Source organism: Zonotrichia leucophrys, chromosome 26, assembly GCF_028769735.1.
Source record: "Zonotrichia leucophrys gambelii isolate GWCS_2022_RI chromosome 26, RI_Zleu_2.0, whole genome shotgun sequence".
NCBI lineage: Eukaryota > Metazoa > Chordata > Aves > Passeriformes > Passerellidae > Zonotrichia > Zonotrichia leucophrys.
In genome coordinates this window covers 4,240,814-4,264,466 of record NC_088195.1, presented here as the reverse complement: position 1 = coordinate 4,264,466, position 23,653 = coordinate 4,240,814, and the positions used below count along the sequence as shown (strand labels likewise).

Genomic DNA, 23,653 nt, shown 5'->3' with positions numbered 1-23,653 from the left:
AGAAAATGTGAATATCACACCAGGAGCCCACAGGCAGAAGCTTGCTGTTGAACCAGGAGTGAGCTTTGGGCTTTAAGGTTCATCCCAAGGCTGGCAGGTTTTGGGCAGGAATTATTCCCTGGTCGTTCTCCACACCAGTTCCTGTATTTCACCCCAGTGCAAGCTGTCCCCAGTGGATTCCCCACCTGTGAGCAGCTCCAGCTTCTCCCCCAGCCAGCCCTGCTGGAGGGATCCTGCAGCTGCTCCAGGAATTGCAGGGAACACCAGAACCCAGCTGGGCAAAGTCCCCAAATCCCCTTCAGTACCAAGATGGGCACCTGGGATCCTCACCCAAGTACCAAGGTGGGCACCTGGGATCCTCATCCACCCCATCCTCCCCATCCCCAGCTTCCCCCAAGCCACACCATCCTGGCAGAAAGAGGCAAAACAGCTTCCAAAAGTGTGAGGGTTGTAACAACCCACCACAAGGATGGATTGCTTGTGAATTCCCATTGTGCTTGTGAATTTGTGTTGTGTAAACAGCTCGTTTTCCCTTTGGAGGGGCCAATTCGGCTGGCAGCACAAACCCCACACAGCAGCTGTAGAAATCACTTCCTCATAAGCCAAACTCCAGATCAAATGATTGCAACTCTCCTTGACTCTGTTGACTTTGCTTTGATTCAGAGTTTATAGTTCCTTGGTACTCTTTAGTGTGAAAACAACAACCTGTATGAACCACAAAGGCGACTCCAAACCTCATCTAATCCTGATCTTTCATCTTCCCAGCTCCTCAGGTGAACCACAGCTGCTCCCAGTCGTGTTATCAGCTCTGCTTTTGCTGATTTGCATCACCATCATCATCCTCAGCCTGGCCAAAATCAAGCTTCAAAAGCAGACCGGTAAATTGGCCAGGCAACTAATTTTTGGGGCTGCAGTGGTTGTTTTGCAAGGATTTTGCTTGTGATTTCCAAGGGCTGGAATCTGACCCATGGAATATTTCCATCTCCCAGACACGTGTCTGTCCTGGAGCCACAGAACGTGACTGGACCTGCAAGCAAAGTCCTTGAGAAGTTGTTTGGTTTTGTTGGAAACGTGCTGAAAAGCAAAGCAAATGAAGGAAATGGAAATCTGGGGTTTTGTGTGTGGAGGATTTGTGGCTCTGTGGGTGACAGAAAACCCTGGAGGGAGGGACCTGTGTGGTGTGAGTGGCTTCACCCTGGGCAGCTTCTGGGCCAAATCCAGCTCATTCTGTGCAAAGCTGACAAAGACAGACCCAAAAAATCCCTTCTAAGAACTGATTTGCAAAGTGCATCTACTTCAATACAGACTGTGTTATATCCAGAGAAATAAATCCAGCTCATTCTCTGCAAAACTGACTAAGACAGGCCCAAAAAAATTCCTTCTAAGAACTGATTTGCAAAGTTAGGTGCATCTATCTTATTCCAGACCATGTTATATCCATAGAAATAAATCCAGCTCATTCTGTGCAAAACTGACTAAGGCCCAAAAAATCCCTTCAAAGAACTGATTTGCAAAGTTAGGTGCATCTATCTTATTCCAGACCATGTTATATCCATAGAAATAAATCCAGCTCATTCTGTGCAAAGCTGACAAAGACAGGCCCAAAAAATCCCTTCTAAGAAATGATTTGCAAAGTTAGGTGCATCTACCTCAATCCAGACTGTGTTATATCCACAGAAATAAATCCAACTCATTCTGTGCAAAACTGACTAAGGCCCAAAAATTCCTTCAAAGAAATGATTTGCAAAGTTAGGTGCATCTACCTCAATCCAGACTGTGTTATATCCAGAAAAATAAATCCAACTCATTCTGTGCAAAGTGACAAAGGCCCAAAAAATCCCTTCTGAGAACTGATTTGCAAAGTGCATCTACCTCAATCCAGACTGTGTTATATCCAGAAAAATAAATCCAACTCATTCTGTGCAAAGCTGACTAAGGCCCAAAAAATCCCTTCTGAGAAATGATTTGCAAAGTTAGGTGCATCTACCTCAATCCAGACTGTGTTATATCCACAGAAATAAATCCAACTCATTCTGTGCAAAACTGACTAAGGCCCAAAAATTTTATATCCACAGAAATAAATCCAACTCATTCTGTGCAAAACTGACTAAGGCCCAAAAATTCCTTCAAAGAAATGATTTGCAAAGTTAGGTGCATCTACCTCAATCCAGACAGTGTTATATCCATAGAAATAAATACAACTCATTCTGTGCAAAGTGACAAAGGCCCAAAAAATCCCTTCTAAGAAATGATTTGCAAAGTTAGGTGCATCTACCTCAATCCAGACTGTGTTATATCCACAGAATAAATCCAACTCATTCTGTGCAAAACTGACTAAGGCCAAAATTTTATATCCACAGAAATAAATCAACTCATTCTGTGCAAAGTGACTAAGGCCCAAAAAATCCCTTCTAAGAAATGATTTGCAAAGTTAGGTGCATCTACCTCAATCCAGACTGTGTTATGTCCAGAAAAATAAATCCAACTCATTCTGTGCAAAGTGACAAAGGCCCAAAAAATCCTTTCTGAGAACTGATTTGCAAAGTGCATCTATCTCAATCCAGACCATGTTATATCCACAGAAATAAATTTAGGGACAGAGAACCTTCAGGGGTGACAGCGGTGAGGGGAAACACGCAATTCACAAGAAGGAAACTGTGAAATAATGGCCCAATAATGGCCTAATTTGGTGTCTGACACGCTGGAACACTTCAAGAGGTGCTGGTGGGGGTTTTCCCTGTGTTTTGTTTTACAGGAGGAGGAAGAAGCAGCACAGGGAGCCTGGAACCAGCTTTGGCTTGTGCTGGAAAGGAGGAAAGGATGGAGGAGAGCCCAAGCCCAGGGGAGGAGCAGGAATTCAGGATGGGCTCTGGCAAATGTAGGTGGGTGCTTGCTGCAACCGGCACTGCAGGTGTCATCTCCCCTGATAAAAGAGAGTAAAGTGACATTTTAAGCAGGGGATTTGTGGCTCGGTGAGGAAAATCAGGTTTGCAGTCCAGAAATCACAAGCCACGGCCCAAGAATCACATTCTGCTGCCAAACTCCTGCCTTTACTGCTTCCCAAGAATCCTTAAGGTGTGGATTTCATAAGATTTGGATTCAATCCTACATCAAGTTTATATATTTATTGTAGGGTTGATTACAATTTTTGATTGCAAGCAGTAAAGCTGTTATCTGACTTCCTGCCTCTTTCAGTAAATTCTTATTTCTTATCTCATTTCTCAACATTACACAAAAGTAATTATTGTTCACAGTGTTGCAACCGTGTCATTCTCTTTTGTTCTGTTGTGCAGGACAATCTCTGCTATCCTTGGAAATATCAGGATGACCAGCTTCTATGTAAGAGTCTCAGATTGTTGATGCTTTTTGGAGAAATGCCCCTGTAAAAATCATCTCAGAAAATATTTTAAATATTAATATTATAATTTAAATATTTCTAATCTGGAGGAATTTGTACCAGTGAGAAGGACTCCACTGAAAAAAAATTAGTGGCATAGTGGCTCAGAAATTTGATGATTTCATGTTCTCACTCCAATGCACTCAGAGCCAATAGGGCTCCTAAATATAAATAACAAAAGGAAAAATTACATTTCCCCTAAAATCTTGAAAATCAACTAAATCAGCATTCAGTTAAGAACTCCTAAAAGGGGGGATGGAACCCAGAAATTATTTGTGCCTTTCCTTCCCAAATGTCTGGGTTGGGGTAAAGCCTGGGGTAATTCTCCAAACCCAGCAGGAGGGTGACTCCAGAAGTCCCCTCTGACCTGGGGTTTTTCCACCTTTCTGTTCTCGAAACTCCTTAAAATATCCAGAAATATTGGCATAAACCCAGAAATACCAATGCCAGATCACAGCTTCTCTTCTGTTTCATTATTTTACAGTTACCCTATGGGGAAAAATTACTTTTCAAGGTGCCTGATGAAGACTTGAGCCAGAACCTTCTGTGAAAGCCCCTGGGTGTCTGAGCTGGGAATTTTCTCTGTGGGAAGCCAAGCCCCCAACACCTCCCCCTGCACTCCTCAGAACCCAAATCCCCTTTGCTGAGAGCTGAACCCCCACACTGCCCAAATTGCTCCTTGTTTTGCAGAAGAGAGAATAAAATAATGCCCTGAAACCAACTATTTGTGGGTTGTTCCTCTGAGGGAAAGGTAAAACTGGGGAGAGGGGGGAAGGAAGGAGTTTTGTGGCTTCGGGGTTGCTCATATCAGACAATGACAGAATTGGAAAGGATCAGGTTGATCAAAAAATAAGGATTTTTTTGAGGTTTTTTTTAAGGTCCTGATCCATGGAGTCATTTTCCAACACATAAACCACATCTCAGTTTCTCAGACACCCACATTCCCAAAGTGATATTTTTCCTTCACCTCTCCTGGCTTCAGGGTTGCTCATATCAGAGAATCACAGAGTTGAAATGGGCCAGGCTGCTCAAAAAATAAGAATTTTCTGGTTTTTTTTTAAAATCCTGATCCGTGGAGCCACATAAACCACATCTCATTTCAGTTTCTCAGACACCCACGTTCCAAAGTGATATTTTTCCTTTACCTCTCCTGGCTTCAGGGTTGCTCATATCAGAGAATCACAGAGTTGAAATGGACCAGGCTGCTCAAAAAATAAGAATTTTCTGGTTTTTTTAAAAATCCTGATCCGTGGAGTCACATAAACCACATCTCATTTCAGTTTCTCAGACACCCACGTTCCCAAAGTGATATTTTTCCTTTACCTCTCCTGGCTTCAGGGTTGCTCATATCAGAGAATCACAGAGTTGAAATGGACCAGGCTGCTCAAAAAATAAGAATTTTCTGGTTTTTTTAAAAATCCTGATCCATGGAGTCACATAAACCACATCTCATTTCAGTTTCTCAGACACCCACGTTCCCAAAGTGATATTTTTCCTTTACCTCTCCTGGCTTCAGGGTTGCTCATATCAGAGAATCACAGAGTTGAAATGGGCCAGGCTGCTCAAAAAATAAGAATTTTCTGTTTTTTTAAGAATCCTGATCCATGGAGTCACATAAACCACATCTCATTTCAGTTTCTCAGACACCCACGTTCCCAAAGTGATATTTTTCCTTTACCTCTCCTGGCTTCAGGGTTGCTCATATCAGAGAATTACAGAATTGGAAAGGATCAGGCTGCTCAAAAAATAAGGATTTTTTGTGTTTTTTAAAAAATCCTGATCCATGGACTAATTTTCCAACACATAAACCACGTCTCATTTCAGTTTCTCAGACACCCATGTCCCCAAAGTGCTGATTTTCCTTCCCCTCTGCTGCAGGGACCTCCACAGCCTCAGAAGCAGCTGAAATTCAGCCCAGCCCCGAGCAGCAGCGTTGGTTCCACGCTCAGACCAGGGCTCGTGCTGCAATCTGCGCTCCCCAAATAAAAGCAATCCGAAGGTTGTTTGTTTTCTGGAGATGCCAAAATGCTTTGGAACCTGGGACTTGGCAGGGAAACGCTTCCTCGTGTGCTAAAGCAAGGAAATACATTTCAAATATATTTGCATGAGGCAAGGAGTTGGTTTTACTGGAAACCTTGAGGGTGAAAAGGGGGGTTTGGTTTTAAAAAAATTCTTCATTCACCTTGGATTAATTTTTACTCCTTGAGATGCACCAGCAGGTAGAAGTTCCCATATTTCTGTAGGTTTTGTTCTGCTCAAGGGCATGCTGCCTTTCTCTGCAAGGTGTTAAAAGCAGATTTCCATCCCTCTGCAGGACCAAGCAGGGAAGCTGATCCCTTGGGATCCGTGCCTGGGAGAGTGGGAGCTCCAGGAGAGCAAACACAGCTGTGGCCACCATGGCCCAGCCAGCACAAGTGGTGGCCACGAGACCAAAGAAGTCCTGCCAGCATGACCTGGGGAATGTTTGGAATGCCCAGGGAAGCAGCTCTGGTGGGAGGCTTGGAGGGGAGCAGGGTTTGTTCCCATCCAGGAGAGGTGGTGGAGGCTGCTCCCTCTGTCCGAGATCCCCACCAAGCACAGCGACAGCCAGGAGATCCTTCCTCATCCCAAAAGCTCCTTCTTCATCCCAAGAGATCCTTCCTCACCCCAAGAGATCATTCCTGACCCCAAGAGCTCTTTCCTTGCCCCAAGAGCTCCTTTCTCGCCCTAAGATCTCCTTCCTTACCCCAAAAGATCCTTTTTCACCCCAAGACCTCCTTCCTTGCCCCAAGAGCTCCTTCCTTACCCCAAAAGATCCTTTTTCACCCCAAGATCTCTTTCTTTCCCCCAAGAGATCCTTCCTCCCCCCAGGAGCTCCTTTCTCACCCCAAAAGCTCCTTCCTCATCCCAAGAGATCCTTCCTCACCCCAAAAGATCATTCCTGACCCCAAGAGCTCTTTCCTTGCCCCAAGAGCTCCTTTCTCACCCCAAGATCTCCTTCCTTACCCCAAAAGATCCTTTTTCACACCAAGATCTCTTTCCTTCCCCCAAGAGATCCTTCCTCACCCCAGGAGCTCCTTTCTCACCCCAAGAGCTCCTTTCTCACCCCAAAAGATCCTTCCTTGCTCCGAGAGCTCCTTTCTCACCCCAAAAGATCATTTCTCACCCCAAAAGATCATTTCTCACCCCAAGACCTACACATTCATAGAAAAAACGGAGCTCAACACCCTCAGCTAAATGAAAGATACTTCCAAGGCTGGCTTTAGGATCTGATAAATCTGTTGAAGATCCCAGTTCTGGGCATGGGCCAGGCTTTGGCTGGACAATGGCTGGGCTTTGGTTGGGCATGGACTGGGCATGGGCTGGACATTGACTGGGCTTTGGCTGGACATTGACTGAGCATGAGCTGGGCCCTGGCTGGGCAGTGGCTGGGCATTAACTGGGCATGAGCTGGGCATGGGCTGGGCATTGGCTGGGCTTTGGCTGGACAGTGGCTGGGCTTTGACCAGGCATTGGCTGGGCATTGGCCAGGCTTTGGCTGGGCATTGTCTGGACAGTAACTGGGCATTGTCTGGGCATTGTCTGGGCTCTGGCTGGGCATTGGCTGGACAATGGCTGGGCAGTGTCTGGGCATTGGCCAGGCTTTGGCTGGGCATTGTCTGGACAGTAACTGGGCATTGTCTGGGCATTGTCTGGGCATTGTCTGGACAGTAACTGGGCATTGTCTGGGCATTGTCTGGGCTCTGGCTGGGCATTGGCTGGACAATGGCTGGGCAGTGTCTGGGCAGTCTGGGCATTGGCTGGGCTCTGGCTGGGCTCTGGCTCCCAGCCCCATGTGGGCAGAGCTCACCTGGCAGCGCTGCTGGATGTTGTTCCTTTAAGGCACAGCAGGTGGAAAGGCAGGGCTGAAGGTGCAGGGAGTATTTAAAGCAGGCTGGCACTGCCACAGCCCCACGGGGACACAGGACACTGGACATTCACAGAGCTACCAGGGTCAGCCTGAGAGGGGAAGACAGAAGTGCCAGGAGGAGCCTGGAGTGTAAGTAATGCTGCTTTGGCATCTGGGAATGCCAATTTGTAGGGCTGTGCTGGGATGGGGAAGGAGAAGAACACGAGTCTTGAGCCACTTTTGAGGAGCCTTCCTCACACGGGAGGGAAGCAGCGATTTGGAGCCATTTCGTGTTCAGAGCTCTCTGGTGGGAGGCTGATTTCTTCTGGAAGAACCATAGGAACAGGCTTGTGGCAGTTATGGTTTCTTCTCTGAGGCAGAATTTTAATACTTAATTTCTGGGAAAAAAAAACCCAACATAAATTATCATTACAATATTTGCATTAAGTTTTAACATAGGAAAGAAAAGTCAGTAATTATTACTGTAGGAATCTAAATTTTGCGACGCAGCCTGAGGTCATTACTGGCTTTTGAACTCCAACAGACATATTTTGAAATTTTAGAAGAGAATTGGTGCAGCTGTGTCCTGAAGGAGCTGCTTTGGAAGCTCCCTGAGACGTTTGTACAGTTACAGGAGGATAAGTAGAACCTGAAGCTTAAATGAATGGACTGGATGTGGTGTCCTAAAAGTGAAATCAGAGGAGCCTGGCAGAGCCCTGTCCCACTCAGACCCGTGAAGGTGTGGGTCCTACACACCTGAATCCCTACTCTGCAAAGGGAACATTCCTATAGATGGAATACATTTCTGAATTACCAATAAACATCACCTAATTGCAATTGTTAATGAATCCACAGTAGCACCATCCATCCCTCCAGACTGAGGTGAACCTGTGCTCTTGGGCCATGGAATGTTCCTGCTCCTTGCAGGCAGAGGAGAATTAAACTAAAATAATTTAATAGTGCTGAAGTTGGTTTCACTTTCTGGCCCAAGACACAAATGAACCATGAAGGTCTGATCTGAAAAACAACAAGCGGGTGCATGGAGGATCTGAAAGGAACATAAAATCAGGTTTCAGGTTAGTGTAGAGTGGATCCAACAGCTGAAAGGAACATAAAACTGAGCCAGCAGCACAACCTCAAATGGGATTGCAGTCACTGCCATGAGAGCTGCTGCTTATTCTATTCTATTCTATTCTATTCTATTCTATTCTATTCTATTCTATTCTATTCTATTCTATTCTATTCTATTTCTTTTCTGAAATAAGTTGCTCATATGTTTAACTGACACAAAAAATCTTAGTTCAGAGGGTCCCAAGCATTCCTAAAAACTGCTGATTTCTTGGTAAACCCTGATAATCTTCAGCAAGAAATTATCTTGCTGTTTCTGCTCAGTGCATCACCAAATGAGCCCCCCTTTATTTATTCTCTCAATATTGTAAAGGAGGTATCTGCTTGGAACTGGAAAAATTTATTTATTTTATCTGCACATGTTTGGTCAGCTCGATCTTTTATCTGGAAGCTGATTGCTCATTCTTAACCCCATGGAAATGGGGTGGACTGGTGGCTTTTCCCATTCCACTGCAGCAAATAAAACCCATGGCAAGGCAAGATCAGCAGTGACTTTGATGGGCAGTTGAAGACGTGAATAATCAAAATTAAACTTGTTGCTGTGCCCTTTTTCTGGGCACAGAAGCCTCCAGCACCTCCTCATAGCACAACTCTCTCTACAACAATTTGCATCTGCACAGCTTCCCCATGGGTCAAGAGGATTTGAGGGGCAAAATATTACATATATATAAAATATATAGAATATATGCAATATATTGCATTTATGTTATTATTTCTCAACTATTTGAATAGCAGCAAACATTCCACAAAAAGCCAGAAGGGATCCCAGGCTGGAGTGACAAATGTCACAATTAAACCTTCGTGTTTTGTCAATGCCATGGCATGGCCTTGACGCTGGTCATTGTTAGGGGCAATAGTTAATATCTAATGGGCTGGACTGGGCTGATCCCTGGCAATCCCTGCAGCAGGAATTCAGCAGAATTTGGGAGTTGGAGTCTGGTGTTCCATACCCAGACAGAGCAGCTGTAGGCTTAAGTTTGCACAGCTTGAGGGTCAGGTCCTGGTCTCTCCCAAATCACCATAAATCTGAAGATGGTTCTCTCCAGAACTGACAGAATCCCAAAAGCACAACAGAAATATGAGGAAAGTCTTGTTATGGAGGAGATTTGGAAAAGCCAGCCTGGCCAGAAAGCACTGCTGCTGGAAACCTGGAAAATATCAAAATTTAGCCATAAAACAGTACTGGAGAGGAAGGTGATGGTCCCAACCCACATCCAGAGAAGTGTCCTGGAAATGACCATCAGCCAGTTTTAAGGGTAAAGACACTAAAAACACATCTCTAGAGATGAGGGGGGGTCTGCCCTCCCCAGGGCTTTACACACAAAATGTGTAAAATGTCCTTGTCAGGCAGAGGAGCTGCAGCAAGGTTTAGAGCCCAGCAGTAAATCAAAACAGATAAATAACAGTGTAATTCCTTCTCAGGACTACATGAAGTCAACAACAACAACAACAAAATTATCTGCCCTGAGTTGGAAAGCAAGAGGAAAGGTCATTATGTTGTCATTTTCCATTTACATTTTAACAGCATCTGAGAAAACAGGGCTGGGGACAGCTCAGAGCTGTCGGTGTTGGTGGTGCAAGAGCACAGGAACCTCTGGTTTGGGTGGGTTCAGATCTTGGTAACCCTTCCAGACCTGACAGAACAACATGGGCTGCACCCCAAAACCAGCTGAACTTTTAGAAGAAATCAGAATAAGAGATTATTTCAACTTTGCCCAGCTGGGCAAGGCTGAGCTGGGTCCTGCTTGCACCACAGGCTGGAGGTGACCATCAGGCAGAGGAGCTGCTGTCAGCCAGGGGCAAACATCAAGGTTCTCTTTGTGCCACCTTGTTTGCTTTGTGCAGAATTTGTTATGTTTGCCTTGCTGGCCACTGCTGGGATGTGTTTGAAAGAGAATTTTTCATGCTCAGTGAGTTAATTATTAGCCATGGACAAGTGGCCATTGAGCAAGGAGAAATCACAATACAAGGAAGAGGCACAACAGAACACCTTTCATCTTAACAGGGAAATAAAAATTTTTTTCTTCTGCTGGGAATTACCCTCAATAAAATTGTGTCACTTGATGCCCTGAAATCAAATTGCTCTGGTTGTTTACAAGGGTTTTCCTTGGCACCTCTCATCAGCTCCTGTGGGTGCCTTCTATGAAGTTGGAACAGGCAGGTGGATCAAGAGGTGTGCTCAGGAAATCCATATAAAATCTGATTTTTGGAGGTAAATCCCTACAGCTCACTCAATTCCTTAGCAGATGAGGAAAGAATTGAAAAGTAGAGGTGAAAATATCCTCTTTATTCTCTTTTGTGAGTCCTTGGAGAGACCAGGGAAACAAAGAGTCACTAAATAGAGGCTCCAATCAGGAATTCTGTGACAAAGGGAATATTGGGGTGCTGGGATGAGATCCACAGGCAGCAGCCCAGGCAAGAACAGAATTATTATTAACTCCCTTTTTCCCATCTAATTCCTCAACAGGAGCAATTAAAAACCAAATTTCTCTCTACTTCACATAGCCACAACTCTCAGATCCTCCAAGCACGAAGATTATTAGATGATTAACATTTTGCAAATATGATTATTCAATATCTTCCACGTTTTTTTTTCCAGGGAATGCAAGAAAAATGACTTTACTGGCGTTCCTCTTCCTGCTCACCTTGGTCCCAGCTGGGTGTGTAAGGAGCAGACACCCCCCCAAGGCAGCCAGTGAGTGTCACCTGCATGGGGCACAGGTTTGGGGTGGCCAAGGACCAGGGGTGGCACTGGGAAGGGAGGAGGAGAATCTGGATGGTGCTTAAAAAGAGAAAAATATAACATTAAAAAGATAAAAGTGGATATATTTCATGCAGGGCCTTCAGGTACTTTGAGGGCAGATGAAGCCTCCCATGAGGCTACACCCAAAATGGATGATGGTCATGAGTTTCTCAAAATGGAGGCCAGACAAAAAATTAAGATAAAAGTAGATGTATTTCATGAAGGGCCTTCAGGTACATTGAGGGCAGATGAAGCCTGTCATGAGACTACACCCAAAATAGATAATGTTTCTCAAAAACGTTTTTTTTAATTTCTCGAAACAGAGGCCAGACGAAAAGTTAAAAAGATAAAAGTGGATATATTTCATGAAGGGCCTTCAGGTACATTGAGGGCAGATGAAGCCTCTTATGAGGCTACACCCAAAATGGATGATGGTCACAAGTTTCTTGAAACAGAGGCCAAACAAAAAGTAAAAAGTATAAAAGTGGATATATTTCATTAAGGGCCTTCAGGTGCATTGAGGGCACACGAAGCCTCCCACAAGGCTACACCCAAAATGGACAATGTTTCTCAAAAACAGTTTTTAGAGTTTCTCGAAACAGAGGCCAGATAAAAAGGATAAAAGTGGATGTATTTCATGAAGGGTCTTCAGGTACATTGAGGGCAGGCAAAGCCTCCTATGAGGCTACACCCAAAATGGGCACTGGTAGTGAGTTTCTCAGACTGAAATAAGTTTGGTTTCTTTGCACATCAAGGGTTAATTCTCCAATTCCAACTTCAGGTAATGAAGGCAGATACCCCCAGCTTGCTCCCCAAAATTCAGTTTTGTTTATATTTGAGGCCTGAGGCACGAGGTGTCCTTGAGTTGCAGGCCCAAAGGGATTTTTGTCTGACCAAAATGTGGAGGCCTTCTAACATTCCATGGGGAGTTCAGAGTTCTACACCAGTGCAGTACAGGATGTGAAAAATATAAAACCTAAAATCTGAAGGCGTCATGGGGAGCACCTTTACCTCACAGGTGTCCCTCACTGCCACAGGACCTCATGGGCCCTTGGTGGCACACACAGCCCTGGGGCACACAGGGCCCTGGGGGCTCAGAGGGTGGCACACACAGCCCTGGTGGCACACAGGGCACTGGTGGCACACACAGGGCACACAGGGTGGCACACACAGCCCTGGGGCACACAGGGCACTGGGGGGGCACACAGGGCACACACAGAGAGTGGCACACACAGCCCCAGGGCACACAGGGCCCAGGGGGCTCAGAGGGTGGCACACTGTTGCCTTCTGATACAAGGCAGGTGGCCTGGTTTCAGGAAACAGCACGGCGACCCCCTTTCCCAGGGTCGCTCGGGCCTAAGAAACACGCTAACACCAACATGGTGGACGGTCAAAGGCCTTTATTCTCTCTTCTCGTGGGGTTTTATAGTCTAAGGGGCTTCTACGTCAGGCGAGGGTCTGTCTTTACCATCTATGGTTAGTAGGGATGGAAAGTTACTGGGCAAGTGGAAAGTTACTGGCATCTGGTTCAGGGGGCTACATTCCTATGTTAATTTTCTTATCTAAGGGGACAGGGGCCCTGTCTTCCCGTAACATCACGAGATCTTCCAAACGCCAGGCCCTATCTGCTACAGCACACACAGCCCTGGTGGCACACAAGGCATGGACCTGGTGGCACACAGGGTGGCACACACAGCCCTGGGGCACACAGGGCACTGGGGGGGCACACAGGGCACACACAGAGGGTGGCACACACAGCCCCAGGGCACACAGGGCCCTGGGGGCTCAGAGGGTGGCACACACAGCCCTGGTGGCACACAAGGCATGGACCTGGTGGCACACAGGGCACACAGGGTGGCACACACAGCCCTGGGGCACACAGGGCACTGGGGGAGCACACACAGAGGGTGGCACACACAGCCCCGGGGCACACAGGGCCCTGGGGGCTCAGAGGGTGGCACACACAGCCCTGGTGGCACACAAGGCATGGACCTGGTGGCACACAGGGTGGCACACACAGCCCTGGGGCACACAGGACACTGACCCAGCCTGTTCTCCCGCAGTCTCCAGCCCCGTGTTCGGCCCCAGGGAGGTGCACGGCGTGAAGGGAGGTTCGGTCACCGTGAAATGCTTCTACCCCCCGACACCGATGAACAAGCACGACAGGAAATACTGGTGCAGGCAGAAGGGCTCCAGCTGCCTCACCGTGGTGTCCTCCGACTTCGTGGCTGCTGCCTACCAGGGCAGGGTGACCCTCACTGACCACCCCCAGGAGAACCATTTCCTGGTCAACATCTCAGCGCTGGAGATGAGCGATGCCGGCACCTTCCAGTGTGGCGTGGGCATCAATGGCAGAGGGCTCTCCTTCAGAGTCACCCTCAGCGTTGCTGAAGGTAATTACAACCTTGGGGCTCCCTCAAATACCATTTTCTTGCTATTTTACCAATATTAGGACTCCCTCAAATACCATTTCTTGGTATTTTACCAATACTAGGACTCTCTCAAATACAATTTTCTTGGTAATTTTACCAATATTAGGACTCCCTAAAACACCATTTTCTTGGTATTTTACCAATTGGTAATTTACCAATTGGTATTTTACCAATATTAAGACTCCCTAAAATACCATTTTCTTGGTATTTTACCAATATTAGGACTCCCTAAAGTACCATTTTCTTTGAGTTTTTCCCCCTATCCCTCTTGAACATTAGTTATTACACCCCTGAAACTCCCTAAAATACCATTTTCTTGGTACTTTACAAATATTAGGACTCCTTCAAATACCATTTTCTTGGTATTTTACCAATATTAGAACTCTCTAAAGTACCATATTCTTGGTATTTTACCAACTTGTAACTTTACCAATATTAGAACTCCCTCAAATACCATTTTCTTTGAGTTTTTTCCCCCTCTCCCTCTTAAACATAAGTTATTACATCCTCAGTCCTCCCTCAAAGACCATTTTCTTGGCATTTTACCATTTTCTTGGTATTAGACTCCCTAAAATACCACTTTTCTTTGAGTTTTTTTCTTAGTATTTTACCAATATTAGGCCTCCCTCAAATACCATTTTCTTGGTACTTTACCAATATTTTACTCCCTAAAACACCATTTTCTTTGAGTTTTCCCCCTCTCCCTCTTAACGAAGGCTCCACCTCTGGCCTGCCCGGTGTGAGAGGGCTGCAGGAGCTTTCAGGGAGGGTTCATTTCATCCCCTGAGTGTCTCTGTGCACAGCCCCACCTGTTCCTGAGGATGCTGAGCTCTTCTACGTGAAGCTGCGCAGCACCTGGACCGTGACCTGCAGCTTTGGGAAGGAGACAGCCGACATGAAGAAATACCTGTGCAAGAAGGAGAAGGACGGCTGCAGGAACATCATCAACAGCTATCAGAGCACAGATGTCCCAGGGGGACTTCAGCTGGTTTTTGAGGACACTTCAGGCTCGTTCCGTGTCACCATGACTCAGATGGACTGGGAAGATGCAGGCTTGTACTACTGTGGGGCCGGTGACTATGAGAAGGACGACCCAAAGAAGGAGCTGGATGTGTTTATCTACGAGGGTGAGCTGTTCCCAGAGTGTTCTCCCCTTCCTCTCTTCTGCTTTTCAGAAGCATCAGCAGCAGTGTCACTTGATTTAGCAGGAACTTGAATTTCTCTTTGCTATTACCCTATTCTCTCATCCATATACTTATTTCTATTCATTTAACCACCTGTAATGTACTAAACCATCACTAAATGAAGCTTGTAGCCAGACTTCACCTTCCCAGACCTGGGTAGCTCTGTTCCCCAACCCAAAACTGCAGGAAACAAATTCCACCCTCCCAGTGTGAGGCAAGCAAGCTGTCTCTTCAAGCCCCCAGCTCCTGAAATTTCAAACTGACAGATGTAGATGGTCCCTCTAGCAAAGGGAACAAAGCTTTGGAATATCTGTCCACAAAGCCAACAACACTCCGTGAATTTGGGAAAAAGCAAGGCCTGACTGACCTTTTAGGATGAATTCCCACCAGTGCCAGGACAATCTCCTGATGTTTGCACCACTGAGCCTTCCCATAGCAGCTTTGTTTGATCTGATAATGTTGATTTCCTTGGGAGGGTGCCCCATGGACACAAGTGAGACTCTTATAACTGCTCATTTCATTCTTACCAACAGACAAAAATTTCCCTCACTTCAAGACCAACATAACTGGAAAAGTTGGAGGTTCAGCAAGCTTCGAGTGCCTCTATGACCCTCTGCTAAATGACTCCTCGAGGTTCTGGTGCAAGCAGAGAGGCAGGCAGTGTGGTACCACAATCATAGACAACAATGGCCGTGTGCAGGACACCTATGAAGGAAGAGTGACCATGTTTGAGAACCCCGAAAACAAAACTCTCACCATCATCCTGAACCAGCTGCAGGAGAAGGACAAAGGCACTTACTGGTGCATGTCAAATCAGCTGAGGGAGCAGCAATCATCAACAGACCTGACGGTTGTTCCAGGTAAGGGCTGTGCACTGGCAGTTCTCTGCCTGCTCAGGAGCTACAGAACCACCCCACGTGAGCAATCTGGCTTTTTGGGAAGGGATGTGAGCTCCAAGCCTGAACTCACCCCAGCAGCTTTAAAACTGAGACAGAAATGTTCAGTTTTACAGGAAGGCATTCACAGAAAATTCTCATGAAATATTTTCTAAGCCTTACAAGAAGACATTATAAATTAATTCGCCAATTTGATTAATAAGGAGAATTTATTCCATAATTAAAATACAATTGTAAAAAGGCCACAAGCAAAGATCAGATTGGTGCTGAACCAGGTTGGGTGAGACAGGGAGGGCATTCTATCTCCTCTCCTCTGTACATCACAAAGACACAGCTCTCACAAAGTCTTTTTATACATTTCTAAGGTTCAAGGGTTGCTGGGAAGGGTTTCTTGTTTCCTTATTGTTGATTTTATCCTTTTAGCATATTCATGTAGTTTTTCCTTTCTTGCTGCCAGCTCTTGCTGAGAGTTTCCCAAACTGTTAGAGGAAAATCTCCTGCAACACAAATTCCAGGAGATGCATATTTATCTTATGGATGATGAATGCATATTGCTGGGGTTTGCTCAGACAAATAATCCTCTGGAATCAACATTTCTGGAGACGAATATTCAGGCTAGGATCTTGGTGCAGATCACTGTAATCTCGTGAGAGGAAATTTCCCAGAACCCTCCTTTGGTATTTTCATCAGGTGAGATTACTGTAGGTAATCAGGATTTTCATCAGGTGAGATTACTGTAGCCTGAGCATGAATTTATACACACCATCTATTACAAAGAGAACCATAAACAGCATCTTCATGTTAATTTAGCAACACAAGGAGCGCTTTCCTTCCAAGCAGGAAAGTGCTGCCAACACAAGGAAGGCAAGAAGGGTCAGAGGAGGCAGGAGAGAGGCCACTGAGCTGGGAGATGTGGCCACAGGCCTGCACTCTGTCCCAAGGCTGTCCCAAGGGGCAAGGGTCCCAAGGATGTCTCCTCCCAGGGGTTTTATTTATCCCCGGCAGCACCACCACCAGCTGAGAGCCTCTCCCACCCCTGAAACCTCTCCCCCAGCCCTGATGTCCTGTTTGCCTTCACAGGAGAACCTTCACTGACGGGAAAGAAGGTGGTGAAGGCACAAGCAGGCTCGCGGGTGAATTTAACCTGCTGCTACCCCTGCAAGTATTACTCCTACGAGAAATACTGGTGCAGGTGGAGCAACACGGGCTGTGCCATGCTGCCCGTGCAGCAGCAGCAGGGGCTGCCCCAGCCAGGGGATGCCTGTGAACCAAACGCCAGGACGGTGGTGCTGAGCCTGGACCCGGTGACCGAGGAAGATGAAGGCTGGTACTGGTGCGGGGTGAAGCGCAACGGGGTCTTCGGGGAAACCATGGCCGTGGAGCTGCAGATGAGCGAAGGTGAGCTCCGGGCAAGGCTGGCTGTCCCTGCTGGTCCCTGTGCCGAGAGAGCTCTCGGCTGGCTGTCCCTGCGGGTCCCTGTGCCGAGAGAGCTCTGGGCTGGCTGTGCCTGCGGGTCCCTGTGCTGAGAGCTCTCGGCTGGCTGTGCCTGCTGGTCCCTGTGCCCAGAAGAGCTCTCGGCTGGCTGTGCCTGCTGGTCCCTGTGCCGAGAGAGCTCTCGGCTGGCTGTCCCTGCTGGTCCCTGTGCTGAGAGGGCTCTCGGCTGGCTGTCCCTGCGGGTCCCTGATTTGACAGAGGCTCTCGGCTGGCTGTCCTGCTGGTCCCTGTGCCCAGAAGAGCTCTCGGCTGGCTGTCCCTGCTGGTCCCTGTGCCGAAGAGCTCTCGGCTGGCTGTCCCTGCTGGTCCCTGTGCCGAGAGGGCTCTCGGCTGGCTGTCCCTGCCGGTCCCTGTGCCCAGAAGAGCTCTCGGCTGGCTGTCCCTGCCGGTCCCTGTGCCCAGAAGAGCTCTCGGCTGGCTGTCCCTGCTGGTCCCTGTGCCGAGAGGGCTCTCGGCTGGCTGTGCCTGCTGCTCCCTGTGCCCAGAAGAGCTCTCGGCTGGCTGTCCCTGCTGGTCCCTGTGCCGAGAGAGCTCTCGGCTGGCTGTCCCTGCTGGTCCCTGTGCCCAGAAGAGCTCTCGGCTGGCTGTGCCCTGGTGGTCCCCACTGTGGGTGTGTGTGGTCCCTGTGCCGAGAGGGCTCTCGGCTGGCTGTCCCTGCTGGTCCCTGTGCCGAGAGAGCTCTCGGCTGGCTGTCCCTGCTGGTCCCTGTGCCGAGAGGGCTCTCGGCTGGCTGTGCCTGCTGGTCCCTGTGCCGAGGAGAGCTCTCGGCTGGCTGTGCCTGCTGGTCCCTGTGCCGAGAGAGCTCTCGGCTGGCTGTGCCTGCTGGTCCCTGTGCTGAGAAGGGCTCTCGGCTGGCTGTGCCTGCTGGTCCCTGTGCTGAGAGCTCTCGGCTGGCTGTGCCTGCTGGTCCCTGTGCCCAGAAGAGCTCTCGGCTGGCTGTGCCTGCTGGTCCCTGTGCCGAGAGAGCTCTCGGCTGGCTGTGCCTGCGGGTCCCTGTGCTCTCCATCACCGCTAGGCAGCAGCAGCTCAAAGCACAAGCGCTGGCACCTCGCAGCCTCCCGGCTTTGCACACTTTGCCTTCAGGGCTCTTGTCTCTCAGTTTTGACTTCCCAATCGTAAAAAACCTCTTTCAGTCTAAAACTCACCTATTTCTATATCAATTTTACTTTTAGCCCCGTGCTGATTAATTGTTCCTATTACAATTAATATTTTATTTTATAATCTTTTTAATTTTTAATAAATACTATTGCTATATTATTATATATAATAATATAGTAATATTATTTAGATATAATATAGTAATATTATTAGATATAACAATTATTTATTATATCGTTATATTAATTAGATTATAATTATATTATTATAGAATTAATTACAATAAATAATCTTTAATCATAATTCCATAATTATATATACATATTATGTTATTATTTAATAATAATAATTATTATTTAATAATATAATATATAACATAAAATTTTATTTATGTTATAATATATTAATTTAGTTTTATAGTAATTACATATATGTATTATTATGTTATTATCTAATAATAATTATTGCCATTTTATAATAATGCAATGTATTATATAATACTTTATAATAATAATTTACTTAGTTTATTTAGTTTAGGCAACATCTGGCATCTCTGAGGTGAAGAACTGATTAAGTTCAGAGCTCTAGCTCCAGGGAACTTCTTATCTTAATAATCAGGAAACCAGGAAGGAGCAGGAGAGGCTGACATAAACAGCAAGGGGCTTAGTCTCAGCTTTGGAGGAGTATTTTGGAATTGAAATGGTTTTGGGAGGAGGAATATTGTTAGAAGCAGAGAAAGAATAGAGCCCTGGGTATCTGATATTTACCCATCCTGAGTGGGTGATGGCCAAAGTGAAAGCAGGGTAAAACAGCCCCTTTGCATTGCTTTTGGTGGGCAAAGAGCCAGGAGTAAAAAGCAAAGCAAGGAGGTAAAATTTGACCTGGAAATATTAGATGCAGAATTTATAAACACAAGACTTTTTCAAAAGTACATAAACAGGGAGATCCTACTTGAGATTTTCACAGTAAATTTTTTGGTGGTGAGTGAGGGCATTTCAGGCCTCAAACCCCCATTTTGAAGAGCCTTTCATGGAAAGCCAAAACCCCCAACAGCAGCTCCACGTCATCCAAACACATCCCAGCAGTTTTTGTGTCCAGCTCTCCTGCTGCTGCTCTCTGACCCCTCTCCTTCCCTGGCACACACAGGGACAGATGCCAATCTCATCCCAGAGTTCCTGGATGTTGATTCCAGCCATGATCCTGGAGCTGTTCCCCCAGGAGGAGCCCACAGTGACGCTGAGGTGCGGAAAGGAGCTGCCCCAGAAAGGTTGGTTCTCTCCATCCCCTGCCATTTATCATTTTTGTGGAGTTTAAATAAAAACCCCTTGTGTTTGTACACCCTGTGTGTGTTGTTTAGCAACACACACAAAAAAATCTTGTCCCCAAAGAACTTTGCTCTAAATGTCAGAGAAGATAAAAAGTGACAGCAAAGGGCAAGATGACTCACAATTAATCTCCAGTTCAAGAAAATAGTATCAGAAGGAAATTATTAGAAATTCCAGGTATAAAGTACTTGTGCTAATATTAGAGAATTTTCCTTCACGTATTTATAACCCAGCTGCTGATGAGCTGTTTCAGCCTGACCTCAAGCCTATATTTTTATTTGGGTTTTGTTTTATTCTGTGCCCTAGAATCCAGTTCATTGATTGAATTGCACCATGCTTACTCAGAATTACCATCCCACCCAAATTCAGCCTGCTGGATTTTCACATGCATCATTCTCAGTGAGATTTCTCTCTTTCTCTCTGTTCCAGCTCTGATGAAAGTCAAGGCTCCAACACTCTGGCCTTGGTGCTGGGCCCTCTTGCTGGCCTGATCCTGATTGCTGTGACAGCTTTTGCCATTGTCAAGTACAGGCAGCTGAAGAGATCTGGTGAGTCCCTGCCTCTCTGGGCTCTCAAGAAACAGCAGCAGCATTGAGTTAAAGGTGCTGGGCTTTTCTGCTCTCCTGGTACCACACCAGGATGGGCAGGGAGGTCTCTGCTTCTCCTGTGACCCATCCAGAGAGCTCCAACCCCCTGCTCCTCACATTAACCCATCCAGAGAGCTCCAACTGACCCCATCCAGAGAGCTCCAACCTCCTGCTCCTCCTGTGACCATCAAGAGCTCCAACCTGCTCACACTACTATCAGAGAACTCAACGACCCATCAGAGCTCAAGCCTGCTCTCACATTAACCCATCCAAAGAGCTCCAACTGACCCCATCCAGAGAACTCCAACCTCCTGCTCCTCCTGTGACCCATCCAGAGAGCTCCAACTCCCTGCTCTGACCCATCCAGAGAGCTCCAGCTCCCAGTGTCCAGGCTGAGGCAGAGCCCAGCCCTCCCTGTGCTTTGCCCATTGTGCCACAGCATCACCTGGCACAGAGGGTTTGGCTCTTAACATGCTCCCACCCACTCTGTGCGAGACCTGAGGGATTTTCCTCCTCTCTCCCACCAGATCTGGTGTCTGTGGGGAGCTACAGGACCAACATCAGCATGTCAGACTTTGAGAGCGTGAGGGACTTCAGTGCCAGCAACAGCGCGAAGGAGACCCACGAGACCTCCATGGGAGGGGATGGTGAGTGACCCCAGCCCAGCCCCGGGATCAGGGGCAGCCCTTCCTTGCTGAAATACCCCACAAAAGCCACAGAAACACCTGCCAGCCATTCCCCCTCCCCAACACCTTCCTTTCTCTGCCTGCAGAATTCATCACCACCACCACGGACACTCCGGACAGTGCTGCCAACACAACGAAGGCAAAAAGGGTAAGGGGAGGCAGGAGAGAGGCCACTGAGCTGGGAGATGTGGCCACAGCCCTGCAGTCTGTCCCAGGGGGACTGTCACCTCCCAGGGGCTTTGTTTATACCCAGGTGCTCTCCATTTTACCCAGATCCAGCCCCCATGGGGGGGGTGGGGGGGTCTCACCCCTGTCCTCACTCCCTGTTTTAGCTGAGACATTAACAGCAGCCACTTTGCTTCAAGAAATAAACCAAGGCAGCCCCATGCAGCATCAGGAAGGTTGAATTTGTTACCAAAAATACAAATCGCTGAGATGAGCAGATGGCTGGAAACCATCACATCCCACTTCTCAGTGGCACAGAGAGCAGGGAGGGCTCTGCCATTGCAAGGGCTGAGATTTGCTGTGATCTCTGCCTTTCCCCAATTTTCTGTGCCTTCCCTTGGGCAAGATCATGGTGCAGTGGCCCCATTTGGCAGTGGCTGCAGGTGCCACATTCAAGCCTGTGCTTTTCAAAGTCTCTATCAACACCCAGGTGTGGGTGGTGTAAGTGCCAGGAGCTGAACTGGAGCAATCAAGGCAACTGTCAGGACATCAGTAAAACCCAGGAACTTTGGGACACGGGGGCTGGATGCCAACAGCCAAGGACAGGCTTGCCAAGGAATCCCAAACCTAAAAGCTTTTGGGGTTGATGCTCACATCAGCACCAGTGTGAGCTACTGGATTGTCCCACTCCTGCAGTGTCCCCGTGTTATCCTGAGATATCCACAAAGTGCTGCCCGTCCCCATGCCCTGACTGTGTCCTCCTGTCCTTCCCAGAGCTCCAAGGAGGAAGCTGACCTCGCCTACTCCTCCTTCCTGGTCACCTCCAGCAACATTGCCCAGGCCAGCTCTGGGGGGGACAGCGCTGTCCTGGACGTGCCCCCACCCCAGGACCAGGCCTGAGGGGAGGTGGCAGCGCCTGGGACTGGCTCTGCCTTGAGGATCACAACGTCAGCAAACAACACTGTTCATTTCTCCCACAATTTGCTACTGCTTGACTTGTTTTTTGCTTAAATTCAGCTTCGCGTGGTGATTTAGGAGGAGCGGTTTGGTGGCAAGGGGGGCTGGAAGGGCAGGTCTGAGTGAGGAGGTTGGGCTGGGAAATAGCAGGAACTCATCCCACCAGCAGCCCCAGTTCCTACACTGGGCTCTCAGAGGCCAGAAGGAGCATTGTGAAAAAAAAAAAAATCCCATTTTCTTTTAAAGGCAGCTGGGAAATCTTTTATAACAGCATCTGAAACCTTTTAGAACAGCATCTGATGCTTTTGATTCCTCTGAGCTTTCCCGACCTGAGGGCAGCACCTGCAGGGCAGACACGCCTGGAGTGTTTGTGTGTGAGCAATAAAGAATCCAGTGGCTTTCAGCAGACTGGGGAACTCAGCGTCTGTGGGATATCACAGAGGAGCCCACCCAGAGAGGCACAGAAAGGGTGGGAAAAGCTGAATATTCCACAGATAAAGCAGTGCAGGAAGAAGTGACAATGGCAGGCTGGGTTATATGGCCTACACGGAACTTCACTGAGGATAAACACAAATTATTACTGAATTGTGGATTCCAGAATTTCACTGAGGATGAAACATATGATTCCTGAATCATGGATTTTCAGTGCTGGGATGAGCAGGGCAGCATCTCCCTCCATCCACATTGCACCTTCCTGCCTGCCCTCAAAGGGAGGTCAGGCCTCACCTGCCACATCCCCAGGGCTGCATCCCCTCAGCAGCACCATGGAAGGGGTTTGGGTCTCAGGAAAGGTGTGGAGGGGTCAGGACAGGTCCATGAGGGACCGGGACAGGTCCGTGAGGGAACCGGGACAGGTCCAAGAGGGGGCCAGGACAGGTCCATGAAGGGGCCAGGATAGGCCTGAAAAAGGGAACTGGGACAGGTCTGTGAGGGGGACCAGGACAGGTCCGTGAGGAACCAGGACAGGTCCACGAGGGACAGGGACAGGTCTGTGAGGGATTTGGACAGGTCTGAGAAAGGGACTGGGACAGGTCTGTGCTGGGACCGGGATAAGTCCATGAAAGGGCCATGACAGGTCCATGAAAGGGGCCAGGATAGGTCCATGAGGGACTGGGACAGGTCTGTGAAAGGAATCGGGACAGGTCTGTGAGGGACCAGGACATGTCTCTGAGGGGCTGGGAAAGATCCATGAAAGGGGCCGGGACAGGTCCGTGAGGGGGCTGAGACAGATTCATGAAAGGGAACCAGGACAAGTCTGTGCTGGGACCAGGAATGGTCCATGAAGGGCTGGGAAACGTCCGTGAAAGGGCCCGGGAAAGATTCATGAAAGGGAACTGGGACAGGTCCATACTGGGACAGGTTCCTGAAAGGGGTCGGGACATGTCTGACCGGGACAGGCCTGCGCCCGCCCAGAGCCGGGAAGGAGGGAATTCCTGACTCAGGTGCAGCAGGAAACGCGTGAGCCTGGAAAGCATCCCCGGCAGGCAGCAGGGCAGGAGAACGCTCGGGTTTGGAAATTTCTGAGAGCAGAAAACCCCTTTCGCTCTCCCTTTGTAAATGCTCTTCCTCCTCAGCCTGCCCCACGGCGTCTTTGCCCAGCTCTGCTCCTCCCTCGCTGCCTTGGGAGCAGCTGGGATGAGCTGAGCTCCAGCAGAGGAGCAGGGCTGGGCTCAGCATCCTGCAGCCCTCAGCT

At 47.9% G+C, this 23,653-nt stretch overlaps 1 protein-coding gene across 1 annotated transcript; it reads left to right on the top strand.

Annotated features, from left to right (window-relative positions):
* The first annotated feature begins 7,217 nt into the window (after positions 1-7,217).
* On the top strand, positions 7,218-22,606 carry PIGR (polymeric immunoglobulin receptor). The gene is made up of 11 exons (XM_064732921.1): positions 7,218-7,415; positions 10,993-11,088; positions 13,200-13,529; positions 14,372-14,695; positions 15,286-15,612; positions 16,729-17,046; positions 19,387-19,507; positions 19,995-20,113; positions 20,680-20,799; positions 20,925-20,986; positions 21,778-22,606. The coding sequence occupies exons 2-11, from the start codon at positions 11,007-11,009 to the stop codon at positions 21,901-21,903; spliced, it is 1,929 nt and encodes a 642-aa protein (XP_064588991.1). The 5' UTR covers positions 7,218-7,415; positions 10,993-11,006; the 3' UTR covers positions 21,904-22,606.
* Positions 22,607-23,653: the final 1,047 nt, after the last annotated feature.